The sequence below is a fragment of the Mastacembelus armatus genome, chromosome 15, assembly GCF_900324485.2.
Source record: "Mastacembelus armatus chromosome 15, fMasArm1.2, whole genome shotgun sequence".
Taxonomy (NCBI): Eukaryota; Metazoa; Chordata; class Actinopteri; order Synbranchiformes; family Mastacembelidae; genus Mastacembelus; species Mastacembelus armatus.
Window position 1 is genome coordinate 11,950,210 of NC_046647.1, and position 18,433 is coordinate 11,968,642.

Sequence of the window (18,433 nt, forward strand, 5' to 3'; positions counted from 1 at the left end):
GATTAGACCACATTTCACCCATGTTTTATAAAGGCACAAATAACTGTAAACAAAATTTATTTTCTGTATTCCAGTAAAAGTATTTTTAATCATCAAAACTATATTTTCCCAATATCAGATACCTAACAAAATGCACACACAATACAGCAGTAAAAATATAATAAATCAAGCATGTGGGACATATGTACAATGTTTATATAAAAAGCCCTGCTTAAAAATATTTTGACAAGTCACAGCAAGAAAAACAAAACTATAGCATTATGGATTAATTCCATTCAGCTGCTTCAGTTTCAGGATGCTATGAAATGGATGTTATGCATGCTGACCCACATGTGAACCATCACTATTAGCTATGCATATGATTTCTTTTGGCTTTCAAAAACCCATACTGCAATTTTCTAATTACTGTAGGTAACAAAATAACAGCTCAGTGACCTTTAAACTTACTGCACAATCAAAATACTTCTACATTAATTTTTACTCTAAGAAAATGCAGCAATTGTTTATGACAACTCTATATCAACCCAACTAAGTCAACATTTGAGGGAAAAAATTCTTTTGAGGCTTTAAAGCATAAAACTATACGTACAGTCATTCAGCATTTCAGTTAACCAGGCTGGTTAAAGAAAAAGTTGCCAGTAAAATTATGAGAACACAGCTGAAGGATATGTAAATGTTTTCCTCCAAAAAAACACAGGTAGGCACTCAACTGCCTTGTGTGACATATTTAGTATCCACATGTTCACATCCATAATAGCAAGTATTTTACATAAGGTCATAATATCAAGATATTTATCTAAAGCAGAGATACAAAAAGGATAGTTCGATTCCCCTGTTGCATAAAAAGTCCTCAAAAGGCCCCTCCCTCAACACACTGACCTGTATTAAAATGGTTTTATTCATAAATATACAATTAACACTTATTACTCCTACACAGCAGGTAGGGGTAGATCAGAACAGATAATTAGTGCAAATTGGGTTTAATATTAATGAAAGAGCATTTAAAGCCCTACAAAGAATAACAAAATTTATGACACTAAATCACATGTAGCCACTTGGTCAGAAGTTTGCCTTATATCCGGTATATTCTCAGTGTCCACCTCAATGCACTGTGAATTATCAGACTCCTTATGCACTTGAGGCTCCATCTCTGGCATCTCTTGGTTCAATTCCACCCGCCCTGTATCTATTACCTCTTCTTTTTCACTTGTATCATGCATTGAAATGTCTCCTCCAGGTTCTCCCAAGTTTTCATCCTGTTTCATGTCCTCTTCTGCCTCCAGCCTCTCCTCTTCTTTCTGCTCCTCTTCAGCAGTCATTTCAACTTCATCTTCTTCAGCTCCATTCGTTTCTTCCTCTTGTCCATCCTCCTCTACTACGTTGCTCTCTCCATCATCACTGTCATCACCCTTCTGCTCTTCTTGGCCACCGAACAGAGTGTCCACAGACAGAGGCTGCCAATAATCATACAGCTTACCCTAAGGAAGGAAAAACAGTGATATAAATGAGAATAATACAATTGTTTTATTAACTGGCAACATCAAACTAAATGTATTTAAGGAGTATACTGCTAATATGTCAAGTGAGTATTTATATAAGTATATGTGACTAGTGTACATGGAGAGGTCTGGTCCTCTGAAGGAGCATCTGCCACTTGGTGTAGATCCTGGCCACCAGGTCCTTCACCTGAAATGTGAGGTAAAAGGGAGTAGTAAAAAAAATTAAGCAAAAACATTTTATTTGTAGCCCCAACTCAAATCATTACACAAAAACATTGTTTCTGTTGTTAAATACATTTAATAAGATTTTTTTTCTCAGATTAAAGCCTTTAGCTAGCTACCTCAAGTTTTTTAATTTGCTTGAGAGCCAAACTTTTTAGTCTTTAGTATTTTACTGATATGCTTGATTGATCGAGTTGACATTTAAAAGATCAGAATTTAAATGCACAGATGCACAAAAACATTTAGTTTAACAGACCACAAACAAAAGTGTCCTAATACCTGATATTGAAAACTGCCAAAATGTTTTAAGACCGAAATCTGTATCGAAATATTCCCAGATACCTGGAAATTATACTCACCTTACTCCGGTAAAGACATTTCTCACTCTCTCTGATGTCACACTTAACATGCGTTTCCAGTTCAGTGCACATAAAGAGCAGCTGCTCCTGAGAGTCAGTAAAAAAAAAAAAAGGTACATCAACAATAACGTATATGACACAGGCAAATATTTAAAACACTTTTTTAAAAATTTCATCCAGTCACAACTCAAAACACAAAAAGTATTGAAAAGAACAAGCCATACCTTCTGCTGAGCTGAAAAAAAGTGAAAATTTGAAGCCTCATTTGCCAAGGTCAGAAGGCTGTAGCACAGGTAGTATGCCTAAAACACATGGTAAATGGAAATAAATTTAAAGAAAAACATGTTAACTCAAATCACAGTAAACCACAGTTAAAGTCATGTGAATACAGGGTTCTGTTATTTACACACAGAAATCAAGACTAGACAGCAAAAATGTAAACATTTTGAAGCACAAGGCATTAACCATATAACCATATCAGTACCTGTTGGTCTAGGGTCAACATGTCATCCTCTTTATCTTTCTGACTCCTGCTGGAGGAGGCCTGCAAGCCACGCAAAAGGGTGGAGGGTTGCATACGGGGTAGATACGGCCTCAAATTAGAGAGCTAAGCATTACGCAGAGAAAGATGGGGAAAAGTAGAGATTACCATTCATGTCATTACTTTGCAAAGGCCATTTAATTATTTAAAAACTGTACAAGATCACTGGACATATTATTTAAGTGCTGGTATTTCAAGGAAAAATTCTAGGTTTAAGTTACACTGCAACACATTACCTGAAACTCTTTTTCTTTAGGTCTGTAAGTGCAATTTCCATCTAACAGCTTAGAGATCATAGACAGACTCAAATGTCGGCGCAGTTGCCTATAAAAAGATTATTTAATTTTTATTATTTTATTTAGGTACAGTAAAAGTATGTAAAAAATGATGACAAGCAGAGTGGGGGAAAAAAGAAAGATAAAACTTACTTTCCACGTGGGTTGTCAGGCAACAGTTGAACTATCAGGCACATATTGTGGTGGTCATCTGTCAGATTAGTAAGGGCCAGACAGATTTTGGAGAGCTAAAGATATTTTAAATAAATAATAACTAGTTAACTAGGTAAAAAATGTACTTGAAGCAGCAGGGGTATACTGCAGTGTTTAACCATTACTGATATGAATCAAAAGTCAAATGAAACAGCAAGAAAACAGTGGTACACCAATGTAATACAATGAGAATGAGTAATTATCAAATCTCTCTGAAATTTCTGCAAATAAAGAATCAGATTCATGCATGTACTGACCATGGTGTCCCAGTCCCTAATGTTATTAACAATTTTAGACTGTAGATGATGCAATTTTAGACTGTGGATGACACAGATGAACTGTGTGTCCAAGCAAATCCTTCCCACTATAGTTAGCAACAACAGCAGCTCTTCGTCGCTGTACACCCTTGGACATAGGTCCATAGAGAAAGACAGGTACTGCGGAACATAAAAGAAACAAAGCAATGGTTAAGTGAAATGGATTTGTTTCCTTGGCCAAAGTCTCAGACACAAGAGGAAATTATTCCTATCCCATATCGCTTTCTATTATGTCTCACATTCAAGATGTTGGTGCAGTTATGTTCGGGAAAAGCGCTCCATTCCTTGTTACTGGAGGGATTCTCAACTTTGACATACTCATCTTCCCTGCACAAAAAACAAAGAGGTTCAGCTGCATGACATAAAATCATTGCAAATAGGTTTTTACATACAAAACCACAAAAGTAATGAGTGATTCTTCACACAGTAATGCTACTTACAGCAAATCTTCCTCTGTGAATAATGGCTGCAGATTGTCAAAAGGAAAAAGGGTAACAAATGCAACTCCCATATTCATCAGGACCAGTGTCACATCAGCCAAACTGGGCACCCACACTTTAAATTGCTGGCTTCCACTTTTCACTGATCACACAGAAAAACATCCATTAACATATATAAACTACTTGTAGTGAGGAAACACTTGTGAAAAAAATAAAAAGACAGCAACCTATCTGATAAGCAGCAGTGCGGGCGATGTCACAGAGGGCCTGTAGCATCTTTTCAGATAACAATCTATCACTCTGAACTGACATCATCTGACAAGATAAGTAAAAAATTACTGCCATAGCTCATATATTTGAACAACAATTACCACCAACATGCTGTTGGTGTGTGAGGCCTACCTTAAATAGGAAACGAGTAACCTGAGCAGGACATGGTGAGCGGTCATTGTAAGCTTCCTGGAACAAACCAGTATGCACATGCCGTCTCAGCTGGACAGGGCTGGACCTGGCAGATATTAAGGCAAAGTGGAGAGTCAGTAAAGATTAGAGGAATTAATTATTTAGCCCAATAAGCAGTCTACAACTTGGATGAAAGCCAATATACATGATTCTTTAGTACATTCCATAGTGCATATTGGTAACTGCTCTAAAACCTCATGTGCATCTACACACAAACATAACCCACCAAAGAAGAGTTTTCTGTGCTGTCCCCTGTGGAGTGGCCATGCATTTTCTGAGCTCCAATGTGTCCTGGTTGAAGAGCTGACCAAACTTCTCCAGGTTGAACACCAGTTCTCCTGGAGGCACTTCTCTGATTGCACTGGACATCAGCGAGTAACGCTGCAGGAATTCCCTGGAAAACAAAATACAAAATATAAACATGCAGATTACAGTTAATTACTGAGTCCTAGTAACTCACTATAATGCTTGCATGCCTTACTGCTGTTCAGTGGATATGCCCTCCTCCTGGTTCTCCTCGGCTTCCTCAAATTCAGCTATTCTCAACAGATCTTCTTTACATGCAGTCAGAAGCTGTGTCTCAATCTCTTTAGCTCTGATGGATAAAAATGTTGAGATAATTAACTCTTCTTATGTGACGCTACACAAGCTTAAATTAAAAGGTAGTGGAATGAAATTCTCTGAATAATACTTTTTACTGGTGTTTATTTCCTTCAGCATCTGATCAAGGTTGTTCTTGTAAATGATTGCACTGGTGGTGGATGGCAATGGCTGCTGTGGGAACAAGTGACATTTAGAATACAGAGGTGTTATAATGCTCGACAAAATGCTTAACAGAGATTCACAGCTTTATGTAGAATAAAGACAAGCCATGTGGAGCTTACAGATTTTAACTGGGAGCTGTGATATCCAGGTGTGCTTGGCTCTGAGAAGGCCCCTTTCTCCAGTTTATCTGGAGATTTGGGAATGCACCCCATCATCTCCTGAAAGGAAAGTAGCTGCTCCTCCTCACTACTATGCGAGCTCTGGCTTAGATCAAAATCTAACGCAAAGCTTAGGCCAAGCTCCACATCTATAGGATCCTCTTCATTCACTTGGTTTCTGCTCCCTTCTATTGGTTGTCTGTCCACTGCTGGAGATTGTGAGGGGGATGCAGAACTTTGTTTTGTCGTTGCAGTGTCAGTCTCTGAAGTGCATGAAATCACATTGTTGGGTAGGAGAGATGTGTGTTTCTCATCAGATTTTACACTCTCTTCCATAAGCTGCCTGCCTGAAGAAGCGGTCCGGCTGTTTTTGAGTTCTTCATCTTTAGAATGAGGATTTTTGATACTTTCAGATTTTACCTGCAGTAAACTTACAGTTGGGAAGATTTTTGGCTTATTTGCTGAGGAAGAGACTTGTGTGTCTCCTGCATTAGCAGAACCAGGTACTGTGGAGTTCTGAGTTTTGTGAGACAAGGATGGAGTAACTGGGGTACCGAGGCTGGTGACAGTGCTGGATAAACTGCTTTTCTCTGAGGTGGACAATTTGATTGTTCCTCCATCTATCTTGGACTTTGCAGTCTTATGTGATGAGCCGACCACATAGGTCATGGGATCAGGGGTGAAGAGCTCTTCATCATCAGGTATTACTACAGGTCTTCGTGTGCGGCCAGTTTTACTTCGTTCTAATGTGCGGCAGCCTGAAGGACCAGATTTTGGCTTTGGGGCAGCTTTGGGAGTACTAATGCTCAACTTTCTGTTCTCCTCCACCTGATTACGTTTTTTGTGGGTCTTAACTGGTAAGGCTAAGTTACTATGGTGAGTATAACTACTGTGGTTGCTGCCTAACTGAACATGACTTACGCTATTAGTGCCTTTATGGGGAGCCTCTGGAGATAAAGTGTTTGATTTATCCTTTTTGCTGTTTTCCTCACTACTTTTTTTCAAAACATGCTCATCAGGTTTTAAAGGGGATCTTAACTTCTCAATATGACTCTGACCAGGATGTTTAATGGACTGCTTTGCCCCCATTGTTGGTTTGGGTGATAGTTCCAAGTCTGAAGAATGCCTCAATGTTGGCATTAGTGAAGGCCTGAGCGAATCACCAACAGTAGGTTTTGACTTCTGTGCCTTGTCAGAGTTTGCACCTTGAACACACAGTCTCTTGGCACTGTTGTCATAGGCCTCAAAATCCCTGTGTCTCTTTGGAGATGTGTAATTCAAGTCCACGCCTGGTGAGGAAAAAAAAAAGTCATAAATAAGCCAACATAATTCTTCTTGGTGATTTTAACATCCACTTCGACAATCCCAACAACACCACAACAAAAGACTTCATTTCCTGTCTGGACAGCTTTGGGTTCCAACAATACATCACCTCCCCAACACATTCTCTAGGCCACACCCTCGACTTAGTCTGCTGCTCTGGCGTCACAGCTCAGTCATGTTCTACCCTCGACACCTCCTTCTCCGACCACAAACTAGTCTGCTTTAACTCCAAACTACCTATCTTCAAATCCCACCTCTCCCGCACCATCACCTTCCGTAACTTAAAGAACATCGACCTCCCCTCCTTCACTGCTGCTCTCAACAAACTTTCATGTACTAATTATTCACCGTCCCTCTCCAACATGTTATCCAATTTCAACCGTGAGCTACGAAATCTACTCGACACCTTCGCCCCACTCAAAACTAGATCTGTATCCTTTACGCACTCTGCTCCATGGTACACCCCCGAACTCCGCCTCCTCAAAACCCAAGCCCGTCGCCTTGAACGTCTCTTCAAAAAAACAGGTTCATCCACCCACAAGGACTTATACCTAAACCACATACTGAAGTACAAGCAAACCATTACTCAAACAAAATCTGACTTCTATGCCTCTCTTATTGTATCCGCCTCTGGCTCCACGCGTTCCCTCTTCTCCACTGTCAAAAATTTATTGGGCCCTCCCGATACTCCTCTCTTCCCCTCACTCTCCACCACCTTGTGCAATAACTTCCTGGATTTCTTCTCATCAAAAATCGAAAATATACACCAGCAATTTCCCCCCATCTGTGACACTGCGAACTGCCTCCACTGTACCTTACCCTGTCTATCAGTATCCTCCCTGCTTTCGAGTTTTATCATTCCACCCACCACGGTTATCTCTTCCCTGATCCTCAAATCCAAACCCTCAACCTGCAAACTTGACCCCCTACCAACCAACCTCGTCAAGCTCTGTCTCCCCTCTCTCCTTCCTCATGTTACCCACATTATTCACACTTCCCTCAGTTCTGGTATCGTACCCCCATCACTCAAGACAGCCATCATCACACCAATCCTAAAAAAACCTGGTCTCGATCCTGCGAACCTTAACAACTTCCGCCCTATCTCCAATCTCCCGTTCCTCTCTAAAATTCTTGAAAAAGTTGTCCACCACCAGGTCCATACCCACCTTGCCGCCAATAGCCTATACGAACACTTTCAATCTGGTTTCCGCCAACTTCACAGCACTGAAACTGCCCTGGTCAAAATCACCAACGACCTCCTAGTAGCCGCAGACTCTGGCCTTGTCTCCATCCTCATCCTCCTTGACCTAACTGCAGCTTTTGACACCATCTCACACAATATTCTCCTCCATCGCCTTGCTTCCATCGGCATAGCCGGCTCGGTCCTCTCATGGTTCACCTCCTACCTCTCTGACCGCACCCAGTCCGTCCATCTCCAGAACTTCCACTCTCAGCCCTCTACTGTCAGTTGTGGCGTGCCCCAGGGCTCTGTCCTGGGGCCCCTCCTCTTCATTATTTATCTCCTTCCTCTCGGACATATCTTTAGGCAACATAACATCAATTTCCACTGTTATGCAGACGACACCCAGCTCTACCTCTCTGCTGCTCCATCTTCTGCCCTCCCCCCTCCCTCCCCCCTTACCTGCTTACATAATATCAAATCCTGGTTCACCCATAACTTTTTGAAACTCAACCCCGACAAAACTGAAATTCTCCTCGTGGCCACCAAATCCACCCTTTCTAAAACCAGCACCTTCTCCATTCTAATTGACAACAATACTGTCCTCCCCTCCCCCCAAGTTAAAAGCCTGGGTGTCATCCTAGACAGTACTCTCTCCTTCACTCAGCATATCAATACCACTACCCGGTCGGCCTACTCCCATCTCCGTAACATAAACCGCATCCGTTCTTCACTCACCATCGATAGCACGGCCATACTCGTTAATGCCTTTGTCACCTCTCGTTTGGACTACTGTAACTCACTCCTCACTGGTCTACCTCTCAAATCACTTCATAAACTACAACTTGTCCAGAACTCTGCTGCCCGAATCATCACCAGAACTCCATTCTCACATCATATTACCCCTGTCCTTAAACAACTTCACTGGCTCCCTGTGTCCTTCCGTATAAACTATAAAATCCTCCTCCTCACCTACAAAGCCCTCCACTCTATTGCCCCACCATACATCACTGATCTACTTCATATCTATTCTCCGCCTCGTACTCTCCGCTCCTCCAGTTCCACTCTCCTCTGCACCCCTACAGTGCGCCTGGCCACCATGGGCGCTAGATCCTTCAGCCACACTGCGCCCCGCCTTTGGAACATTCTCCCTCATCGCATCCGGTCGTCTCCGGACTTATCAACTTTTAAATCATCACTCAAAACGTATCTGTTCCGTATAGCGTTTTCCACCTAACTCTCTTAACTTCCCAAAGCAGCCCGTGATGTTCTACCACCCTCTGCCTATTTCATATTGTCTCATATTGTTTCATATTTGTTGTTCTGTCATCTGGGTTTTTGTGTTTCAATTTGCTTTTGCTGTACATCGCCCACTTCCTGGATGCTCTGCACTTTTGCCTTTACATTCTGGCCCTCTGTTTATGCATTGTTGTTATTGTTGTTTTAATGCACTCTATGTATTTCATGCTGTATGCTTCCTTTTTCTCTCTGTAAGGTGACCTTGAGAGTTTGAAAGGCGCCATGAAATAAAATTTATTATTATTATTATTATAAATACTATTATACCATTCTCTTTCTTCCATCAAGACTCAGTATTTACCCATGTCTACCAGCATCAGTCTTGAGATAAATTTATTTTGCTACCATGCAAAATTTATAATAAAACAACAATCAGATAATTACCATACACTGCAATCTGTCACCAAGAGCAGTGTTGCAGTGTACAGTTGAGCAACAATAAGATGATTATTACATCAACAGAAAATTAATTGGCAACGACTTTGATAAATGATTGGTCATTAAAATGTTTTTTCATAAGCATCAGTTCAGTAATTGAAGCTACAAGATGAAAAAAAACTAAAGCGGCAAAAACATTATAGATGTTAACAAATCTGTGTAAAATTAAGTAGATAAGTAACTTACCTGGAATGAACTTTTTATTTGAAGGTGTTTGTTTAGATTCCTAAAAAAAAGGAGGGGTGCGGGGGTGGGAGGGGGACAGTGACTCTTAAAGAAGCAGGGTTCCTTCAGTGATTTCTCAACAGCCATAACAGTGTTACTCTTCATTACAAATTATCAAAGACTAAGAAACACCTGGGTCATTTACAAACAACTAGCTGCACAATTTTCCATCTGCATGTTTACAAACACAAACCAGTAAAATGACTTAACACCTGACAAATCCTTTTTACCTTTCGACAAATCCCCTTAATGTATCATATTTCTTCGACTAAAATAAACACTGTTTACTGCTCCAAGCAAACACTTCTGCAGCCTAAGACTAAATCACCTGCGACTTTGTTTTAAAAACAATACTATCAGGGGTGTGAAGAACATGCCAGGCTCTCCCTAAGTGAACATTACTCACACAATGCCTCCAGGAATGAAGAGACAAACAGCCCAAACTCTATAACCAAAATCCCAAGTTAGTTTGATGTGTTATTAAACATATAACAAACTTTACCTGCCAAGTTACTACAGGGTTGTGCCTCATAATTAAACTGGAATCACCACTTCTGTCAGAAGACTGGCAACTCGGAGAAGGCAGGAAGCCCATATGAGGCCACTGGCTGTTACCAGGACACCAGCGCTCAGATTCTGAGAGATTCTGTGGGTAACCGTCTTTATCTGCTTTCATGTTGAGTGATGGTGTCACAGGCGGCCTGCGCAGCTCAACAGTAGGGATGGATGTCTTTTCACTGGGTTGAACCTAACAGAATCAATGTTAAGAGCCACCACAACTTAGCAGTTTGATAAACAAGACACCCAACAAAACATAGCTTCAGTAAAACAATACCTTGTTTGGTTTGTGACTTTTTGCTGTAATGGTTCTACTTCTCGAGTATGACAATGTGGCCTTGGATTCAGTTACTTCATCCCTCCTGATATGGAAGGACAGAGAGTGGTTGCTTAAATCCTTCATGAATTGAGGGGATGTATGGTGATAGGGAATGGGAGATGAATGCTGTGAGATATTAGTCGAGGTATCATTGTTAGTTGGGTTGATGATAGGAAGAAACTGTGAGGAGCAGTAAGGTTCAGGGGGTTGAGCAGAGGGCTGTGAAGGACCCAGTTCAGTAGGATGGGACCTATATAATGGGGTTCCAACACTAGTTGGGCTTAATGGAACAAACCCTATTGGATGGGTTGGTCCCTGGGCAGGTGGAGGGTGCCGAGGTGGACCCAATTTGTCCCTGTGACACAGCTCAGGACTCTGAAGAGGTAAGAATCTCCTGGGTGGTCGATAAGAAAGCTGGTTAGGGATGTGAGATGGCTTCACTGGAGTATCCTGATGAAAAGATGTGAAATGCGGATGGGATTGGTGCTGGAGTGCAAGGTCTTTCACTAAAACACATAAAAGAAAATATTAAAACATAATTTTGGTCTAAAGTGTCCTGAAACATTTGGTTCCACTGAATGTTCTTACGTGAACAGGTAAACAGGGATGAACCTGTCATTTGTCAACTAGCCAAGGTGCATAATGCCTGGCTCAGTTGTCAGGTAAGTAGCATGTCTGTTTTGAATTTAATTTTGTATAACAAGATAAGAGAGTAGAGCCAGCTCAGTGCCTAGTATTCTTCAACACATCTGTGAAAATATGGATGCCACCTAAATAACAGCCTTAAGCTTTAGAAGCCTCAAACTAAACAAGGAAAAGTAAAAGGTATGTTATGTCCAAATGTTAGCTGGAATTGGCTCCAGCCCCCTGGAAGCCTTGATGGGAATAAGCAGTATGGATAATGCCAATGGATGGATGGATGGATATGAGAAAATCAGCAAATAAGCACAAAAATAATGAAATTCATACTATTCATTTTCTAGCCTCAGCTAGTAGGTTAGTTGTTTCATATCATGAATATGGTTCCTATAAGATGTACTTACATGAAGACAACTTACAGCATTTGAATGATGATCCAAACATTAAACCTATCAGTTTATATAATCAACTCAGTGTACATATACAGTGACGTGTGTGTTTCGGCACCACAGAGTAAACTACGTCCAGTGGTCTCAGAGAAAGGTCGTATAAAGTCATTTATTTGAAATATCTTAACAAGGAAGTGTGAAATCATTTTAACTGATGTAGTTAAATGGATGGACAAAGTATAAGAAACACTACTTGTTATAACACAATTGAATTCAAAACTACAACACAGAGAATAAAGAGGCTTCTATAAAGCAAAAAGTGAACATTAGCTAGAACATCCACTAAGGAAGACTTTATAGCAGAGTTATAGTATTGGAGAGCAGCACGGTGGATTAGTGGTTAGCGCGGTTGCCTCACAACAAGGCCTTTCTGTTCTCCCTGTGCTTATGTGGGTTTTCTCCCACAGTCCAAAAACATGTATGTCAGGTTGATTTGGTGACTAAATTGCCCATAGGAGTGAATGTGAGTGTGTGAGGTTGTTTGTCTTTGTGTGGCCCTGTGATGGACTGGTGACCTGTCCAGGCTGTACCCCTGCCTTTCACCCAAAGAGAGCTGGGATACGCTCCAGCAGATCAATGTCACCCTGATTAGGAATAAGCGGGTATAGATAATGGATAACTGGAAGGTATTGGATGTGTAACTAAAAAAAAAAGCTTGCCTTGTTTTAAAACTGAATGCCTACCAGACAGTGTCTCTCCCTGCCTTACAAGATAGACATCAAATTAAAGTACACTCTGCATGATGATGGAAATTTCCCTAAATACAACATTTCCCAAAGGACCCACCTTTGCTCCTCGGGGAGAAGTACTCTGCAAGTGTCCTGCAAGAAAGCCGGAGGGGGGAGACTGATCAAGTTTAGATAATCAAAGTTAGTCTCGTAACCAAGACAACAACGCAACTTAACGGTAGCTACAGTTTTATATGAAAACATCAATACCAGAAGTCCCGAAACCGAGCGTGAGCCGACCTGTCACAGCTAACAAAAAGGAATTACTTTGCAGGTTGCTACCAATCGCATCACATTAGACCGTCAATGTTTTGAAGCTTTAACTCCCTTGTTATTGTTCCAGCAAGTTACCAGCTCAACAACAAACGTAACGACAGCGTTAACAAAGTAACTAACACAACGCTAACTAACGTTAACTCGAGATTGCCGACTGGCAAATGAGAATAGCTAACGTTGGCTAAAGCTAGCACGGAAACGTGTTTACACTGTTTTCACAACAAGCCAGTGCAGTTAGTTCATCTTAACTCCTTTAACGTTACCTCGTGTTAGGCTCACACTCACAACAAACACGAACGGGCTTGCTAACAATGGGTGACAGGGCACACACAGCCCAAATAAATATAGTTAGCTTAAACCTGAATGTTAGCAAGTCGCCGTTTCAGGAAGTGCAGTGTTTAGTTCGCCGGCTAACGTGCTAACAGTGACTTATAACAGCGAAACAAAAGCAGAATGTTTTCTTACCCACTGTTGGCTGGATTTTCTGTAACTTTTCTCATTTTGAGGCCTGCACAGGCTGCCCTTAAGCACAGACAATGACCACAGACTCAAAAGTCCATTGCACTCATCTCCTCACAACTATGCTCTCCTCCCGCCTGCAGCCGCATCGAGCACTGTAACACGAAATGCATTATGGAATTTGGAGTTCAAGAAACGGAGAAGTACGCCAGTTTTGTGAAATATTATTTTATAACATTTCATCAGACTTTCTTCTGACGTTGAGGTGTTTACTAAATATATCTTATTTTGAATGGCGATAGTTCTTCACTTTTATTTTTTAACACCCCTTGGCAAAATAAACAAGATTATTTTTGGCAGTTTTCAAATTGTGTCCAAGAGGGGTGAATTAAATTAAAGACACGATTATCTCCTAATTGCAGTATTACTTAAGCAGGCCTGATCATAAATACTTTCTAAACCAAAATGGAATGATCAGGTTAAAAAACTCTGGCTAAATTTCGAGTAAACAATTTAACTAAAAGCTACATTTGAAGTCATGCCAATTACTACATAGAAGAATATTATCTGATAAATAAAAGGCATTCACTGTAGCAATGGGCATTGGAGACAAGTGCCATGATACAAAGAAATAGAGGTCAAAGTTGGACAAAAAGTAAAAACATTGGTTACACTTAAACATTTTATTCATAGTTAATTATGATTTACAATGGTACTGCATCACTTATACACTGCATAGTCTTTAACACAATTTAAACTGGACAAATGTGATGGGGGGGGGGAATTCTCAGACAACACAGACGGTAACAAGACACTGCACAATTACCATTCACAGAGAGATGGAGACATACAAGAATAATAGTCAGGTAATGAAGTCTGTATCATCAGATGCGCATACTGCAGGCATAACTTCCTTATCACTATCAGAGCATTATAAAAATAGTACCTCAGAGACATGCAGTACCATGTCTCCAAGTTTGTTTCAAATATTCTCCATTCTTTTACTGTATTGTGTTGTCAGTCTTGGTTGTGCATCAAAACACATCCTGCAATCTACATTTTTTTATGTCCAACTGTTTCAAGGGAAACACATTTAGGATTTCACTACCTTCTATAATTGGGTTAATTACCACTTACACTAACACTCAGCACCCCAGCCTAGGCCATCACAGCTAGTCTTTCTAAAAAGAACTATATCATTAACAGTATTATTTCTCTCAATGGTCTTGTTTTAATTGTGTTAAAGTGCTTGTAATTTAAGGAAGACAAACAAAACTGCCTTTCTATCATATCCATTTAAGTTAAAGTCTGACTTCTTAAAAGTTGCAATATTAAGACTATTTCAAAAATATACATGGCCCAAATCCATCCTAGTTGTTCACCATCCACTATCCAAGCGCTGTGTAGAGTGAGGTTGCATTTCACAACCTATAGTATACCCACTGTGTATTACAATCCAAAAATAAATTAGATTATGAATATTAGTAATCTGAGGCCAGTTGTTAGAGACAAACTATAGCATCATACAAGAGGGTTTTTTTTTTTCTTCCCTGCTTTACTTCTTAGCCTTTCCCTGAGCAGCCACAGCCTCCATGGCTTTGCGTACTGTCTCCTCGTCTCCCAAGAACTGCATCGGCTTCACAGGTTTCAGATTCTTGTCAAGCTCGTAGAGAATGGGGATGCCTGTTGGCAGGTTCAGTTCCATGATGGCTTCATCTGACATTCCTGCAGATGGCAGCACATAAACATATTACATAAGTTTATTTTAACTTGAATTGTTGTTTTTAATTTTAGTTATGCACTGCATGCATTCACTATTCTTGCCATGATCATTGACAACATAGGATCTTTGCAGAGTATGAGTAAATTGTATTTTGACAAATGACTGAATTTGCTTTTCTAAAATAAAAATTCCTAATCAGACCAATAGTTAAACTGAATGACCAAAACACTGACAGTGAATTTGACCTAAGTATAAATTTGTGTTTGCAGAATTTAAAACTCTAAATGTCAATGTCAGTATCAAACATCAACTTGTTTTACAGAAATTAATGAGAAATATATTTGGGATAGAGAACGTTTATGCTTTCTTACAGCTGCTAAATGTTTTGCATTTAAACTGCCACCCACCCTCTAGATGCTTAACAATCCCCCTCAGACTGTTTCCATGGGCAGCAATGAGCACCCTCTTCCCCAGTTTGATTTGAGGGGCAATCTCCTCGTTCCAGAAAGGCAGCGCCCGTGCTATGGTATCCTTAAGGCTCTCACAGGAAGGAAGCTGCTCCTCAGTCAGGTCCGCATAGCGACGATCCTGTAGGGGGTGATAATTAGAAAGTGAATACACCAGAATGAAGACAATTGAAAAATGATAGGACATCTTTAATCTTCTTCCTAAAAAGGTATTTTATATGTTAACATATTATATTTAATAACATAGTATTGATAGCCACCATTGACTAATATAGGGCTATAACACTGTCCCTCTCAGTGCAGACATGATCAGGTTGTTTCCACCTCAACTGAACTTTGAACTTATACAGAAAAGAAATCCTTCTTTCCAGTCATATATTAACCCACACTGGACATACTATTAGGAAATAACATTAGGGCTCCCACTAGCAAATACAACTTCTCTACACTGTTGTACGTCCAAACCCTTCTATATTCAAGCTGACTGTGCTGCAGACAAAAAAAAAAAAAAAAGAAAACCACATGACCCTAAATCCACTGTTTTCACTGTAAACACTCATTCATGTTGACGCAGTTGGTTTAGTGCCAGACTGCAGAGATCTGTTACAGTCATGCCTGGTAATTGTTATGCCTGTGTCGACTTAGTTGATCAAGTCGGCCAATATGTACAAAACACTTGCTTTCCTCAGAGGCCAAACATCTCATTGGTCCTATGTATGTACTATAGATATCATATCTTACCTTGCTGATGATAGTGTAGTAGTCGTGGTCTGGGCCCATTGGAGGAGGGGGAATGTCAAACGAGCGTCTCCAGATTTTCACCTGAGCCTCTCCGTGCTTGGCGGCCGTCTCTGCCTTGTTTAGCCCCGTCAAGCCTCCGTAGTGGCGTTCATTGAGACGCCAGGTCCGATGCACTGGCACCCACATCTGGTCGATGCCGTCCAGGACCAGCCACAATGTCCTGATGGCCCGTTTCAGCACAGAGGTGTAGCAAATGTCAAACTCAAAGTCAGCATCTGTGAGAGAGACAGGAGTTTAAACCATTTTGACTCCAAATGTTAAAAGATAATTGCACTTGGATAATTTGGCTGTTTCTTTCAGCCTGGCTTAGGTAGCAAATTCCTCAACACTGTCTTCTGGGAACAACAAAACTGCACTTGTTGCATTTCATACATTTCAAAAATTATACCATGAAGAAGATTATGAAACAGCAAATTCCTTGAACCCAAGGTGTTTTCTCCATCCTGCTGAAAAAGCCATATTGTATGGAAGTTTTTTTGGCTTCTTTTATTGTCAGAACGCTGTTTGGGAGTTAGAATTTAAGTAGAAATGTAACTTGGCTGGTCCTAATCACCCCTACTCTGCCTCTGATTATCTAGCTAACACTAATCTAGGCCAACCTAACTAACAGAGGCACCAAAAAAGCAGGGTGGCAATTTAATTAATACAAATTTATCCTTCATTTAAGTTTTTAGTCAATTGACATGAGTTTTGAATTAGTTGCATACTGAATCGTCAAATGCAGAATGCATTTCAAATTGCACATTGACTTGCTAATTTAATTGCTAATAAAATAAAAAGGGCAAAAAACTTCCATAATACTCACTTTCCTTTAATGCATTACAAACGAAAGAAAAAAAAAATCAAAATCATTAGATCAGAGAAGCACAGAACCTTTTTGATTAATTGAAATAAATGCTAATAGCTTTTAGTCAATTAACTGATTAATCAGCCTGGCTTATTGAGCCTATTGGTAAGCTTATCTTTGAACCCATTTACCTATCTATTTAAATGTAACTAGACCCTAAAAAATACAAATTGCACTTTTCTTTCCAGAGGCTTATTTTATGCTTTTAGTCTTTCCAAGAGAAGCCTCCTGTGCAGGCCTTTTATGTGCAGCCACATAACAACATCACTTCTGCACGTTTGCACATTTTCCTGGCACGCTTAGGGATCGGCTTGTTGTCTGATACAGAAGCAAATATGCATCATTGTCAGACACATTACTGTGGATGAGAGGAGAAAATGAATGGGGTGATCCTCACCTTTCAGGGCCTGTCCACCTCTCTTCGCCTCCTCTTCCCCGGTTTCGCTCAAATCCGCATCGAACCAACCGCAGAACCGATTCTCCTGGTTCCAGTTGCTCTCTCCGTGGCGGATCAGTACTAATTTGTAGGCGGCCATGTCTAAATCGGCAGCTTAAACGAAAAAAAAAAAATACTTAACTGAATAATTTTTAAAGGTGGAAGCCTGGGATGTGAATTTAAGGGATCCCCTCTCCAGAGACGCAAATAGCTCCACTCACTGTCAAACCAGAGGACTTTTATCGCGTGGATTGGCTACTCCCGTACTTCCTCTTTTCTTAAATCCAATGAGATTTCTCTAAACTGCACAATCTTTCATTTCTCAACCAATCACAACGGTGGGCGTGAGCTACAATGACTGCAGCTGTGTTCTGACCTTCATACTGCACATTGTCCTATATCTATCTATCTATCTATCTATCTATCTATCTATCTATCTATCTATCTATCTATCTATCTATCTATGTGAAAAAAAATTAATGTAGTCAGATTTGGGATGTAATTTGGATGTTTGTGAACTTAATGTAGAAAGAGGAATGTTTATTTATCCTGGATTTCTCACACAAACATCCACATGCTTTAAGTGGATGTGGATGTGACATGCTTCAGGCTATGTTTTTTTTTTTTTTTTTTCTTTTTTTTTTTTTACCTGATGCCACTGAATGTTAACATATCCAACTCCATGACAAGTTTTTCAGATGTAATGGTCTGAGGTCAGTGGATGTTGTATCTTGTATAGACTATATAGTACCCTGGGGAAGACAGGTAATTTCTGATAACATAAATAACATTGACTTGACTGAGGAAAATGAGGAAACACACAGCAAACCAGTTGCATCAGTGCCTGCTAAGTTAAACTGATTACGAAATGTCTCACCCAGCCCTAATGTGAACCCACACATTCTAATCACTTGAGTGTTTGTCACAGACTGAATATCTTAACTCTGTTGTATGCAGTACCAGACTTTATGATATTGCTCAGTGCATGTCTTATTACTTGCCATAGCACTGCAGC

At 40.2% G+C, this 18,433-nt stretch overlaps 2 protein-coding genes across 3 annotated transcripts; both read right to left on the reverse strand.

Moving 5' to 3' along the window:
• Nucleotides 1-879: 879 nt before the first annotated feature.
• On the reverse strand, nt 880-13,291 carry slf2 (SMC5/6 complex localization factor 2). Of its 2 annotated transcripts, XM_026309529.1 has the most exons (22): nt 13,151-13,291; nt 12,468-12,502; nt 10,889-11,099; nt 10,552-10,636; nt 10,219-10,464; nt 9,678-9,717; nt 5,213-6,540; nt 5,020-5,102; nt 4,810-4,923; nt 4,555-4,722; nt 4,269-4,374; nt 4,094-4,181; nt 3,867-4,008; nt 3,666-3,753; nt 3,367-3,546; nt 3,050-3,144; nt 2,858-2,945; nt 2,565-2,687; nt 2,305-2,382; nt 2,081-2,167; nt 1,618-1,686; nt 880-1,478 (listed from the first exon to the last, which is right to left on the reverse strand). In XM_026309529.1, exons 1-22 carry the CDS (start codon nt 13,183-13,185, stop codon nt 1,029-1,031), a joined length of 3,939 nt encoding a protein of 1,312 aa, XP_026165314.1. In that variant the 5' UTR covers nt 13,186-13,291; the 3' UTR covers nt 880-1,028. The 2 variants fall into 2 exon arrangements, with proteins under 2 accessions (XP_026165314.1, XP_026165313.1); XM_026309528.1 differs by having other exon boundaries at nt 10,552-11,099.
• A 521-nt stretch (nt 13,292-13,812) lies between these two features.
• On the reverse strand, nt 13,813-17,653 carry LOC113131347 (phosphoglycerate mutase 1-like). Its single transcript, XM_026308461.1, has 4 exons — nt 17,380-17,653; nt 16,076-16,350; nt 15,275-15,455; nt 13,813-14,869 (listed from the first exon to the last, which is right to left on the reverse strand). Exons 1-4 carry the CDS (start codon nt 17,516-17,518, stop codon nt 14,700-14,702), a joined length of 765 nt encoding a protein of 254 aa, XP_026164246.1. The 5' UTR covers nt 17,519-17,653; the 3' UTR covers nt 13,813-14,699.
• Nucleotides 17,654-18,433: the final 780 nt, after the last annotated feature.

Excerpts from the sequence above, each read along its gene's own strand:
- LOC113131347 (XM_026308461.1), bottom strand. The coding sequence starts at position 17,518 with ATGGCCGCCTACAAATTAGTACTGATCCGCCACGGAGAGAGCAACTGG. Across the intron at positions 15,456-16,075 it reads ACTACACTATCATCAGCAAG|GATCGTCGCTATGCGGACCT; the intron begins GTAAGATATGAT and ends CACCCCCTACAG. Across the intron at positions 14,870-15,274 it reads GATTGTTAAGCATCTAGAGG|GAATGTCAGATGAAGCCATC; the intron begins GTGGGTGGCAGT and ends TGCCATCTGCAG.
- slf2 (XM_026309528.1), bottom strand. The coding sequence starts at position 13,185 with ATGAGAAAAGTTACAGAAAATCCAGCCAACAGTGG. Across the intron at positions 12,503-13,150 it reads GAAAATCCAGCCAACAGTGG|GACACTTGCAGAGTACTTCT; the intron begins GTAAGAAAACAT and ends GCTTTCTTGCAG. Across the intron at positions 4,375-4,554 it reads GCACAGAAAACTCTTCTTTG|GTCCAGCCCTGTCCAGCTGA; the intron begins GTGGGTTATGTT and ends AATATCTGCCAG.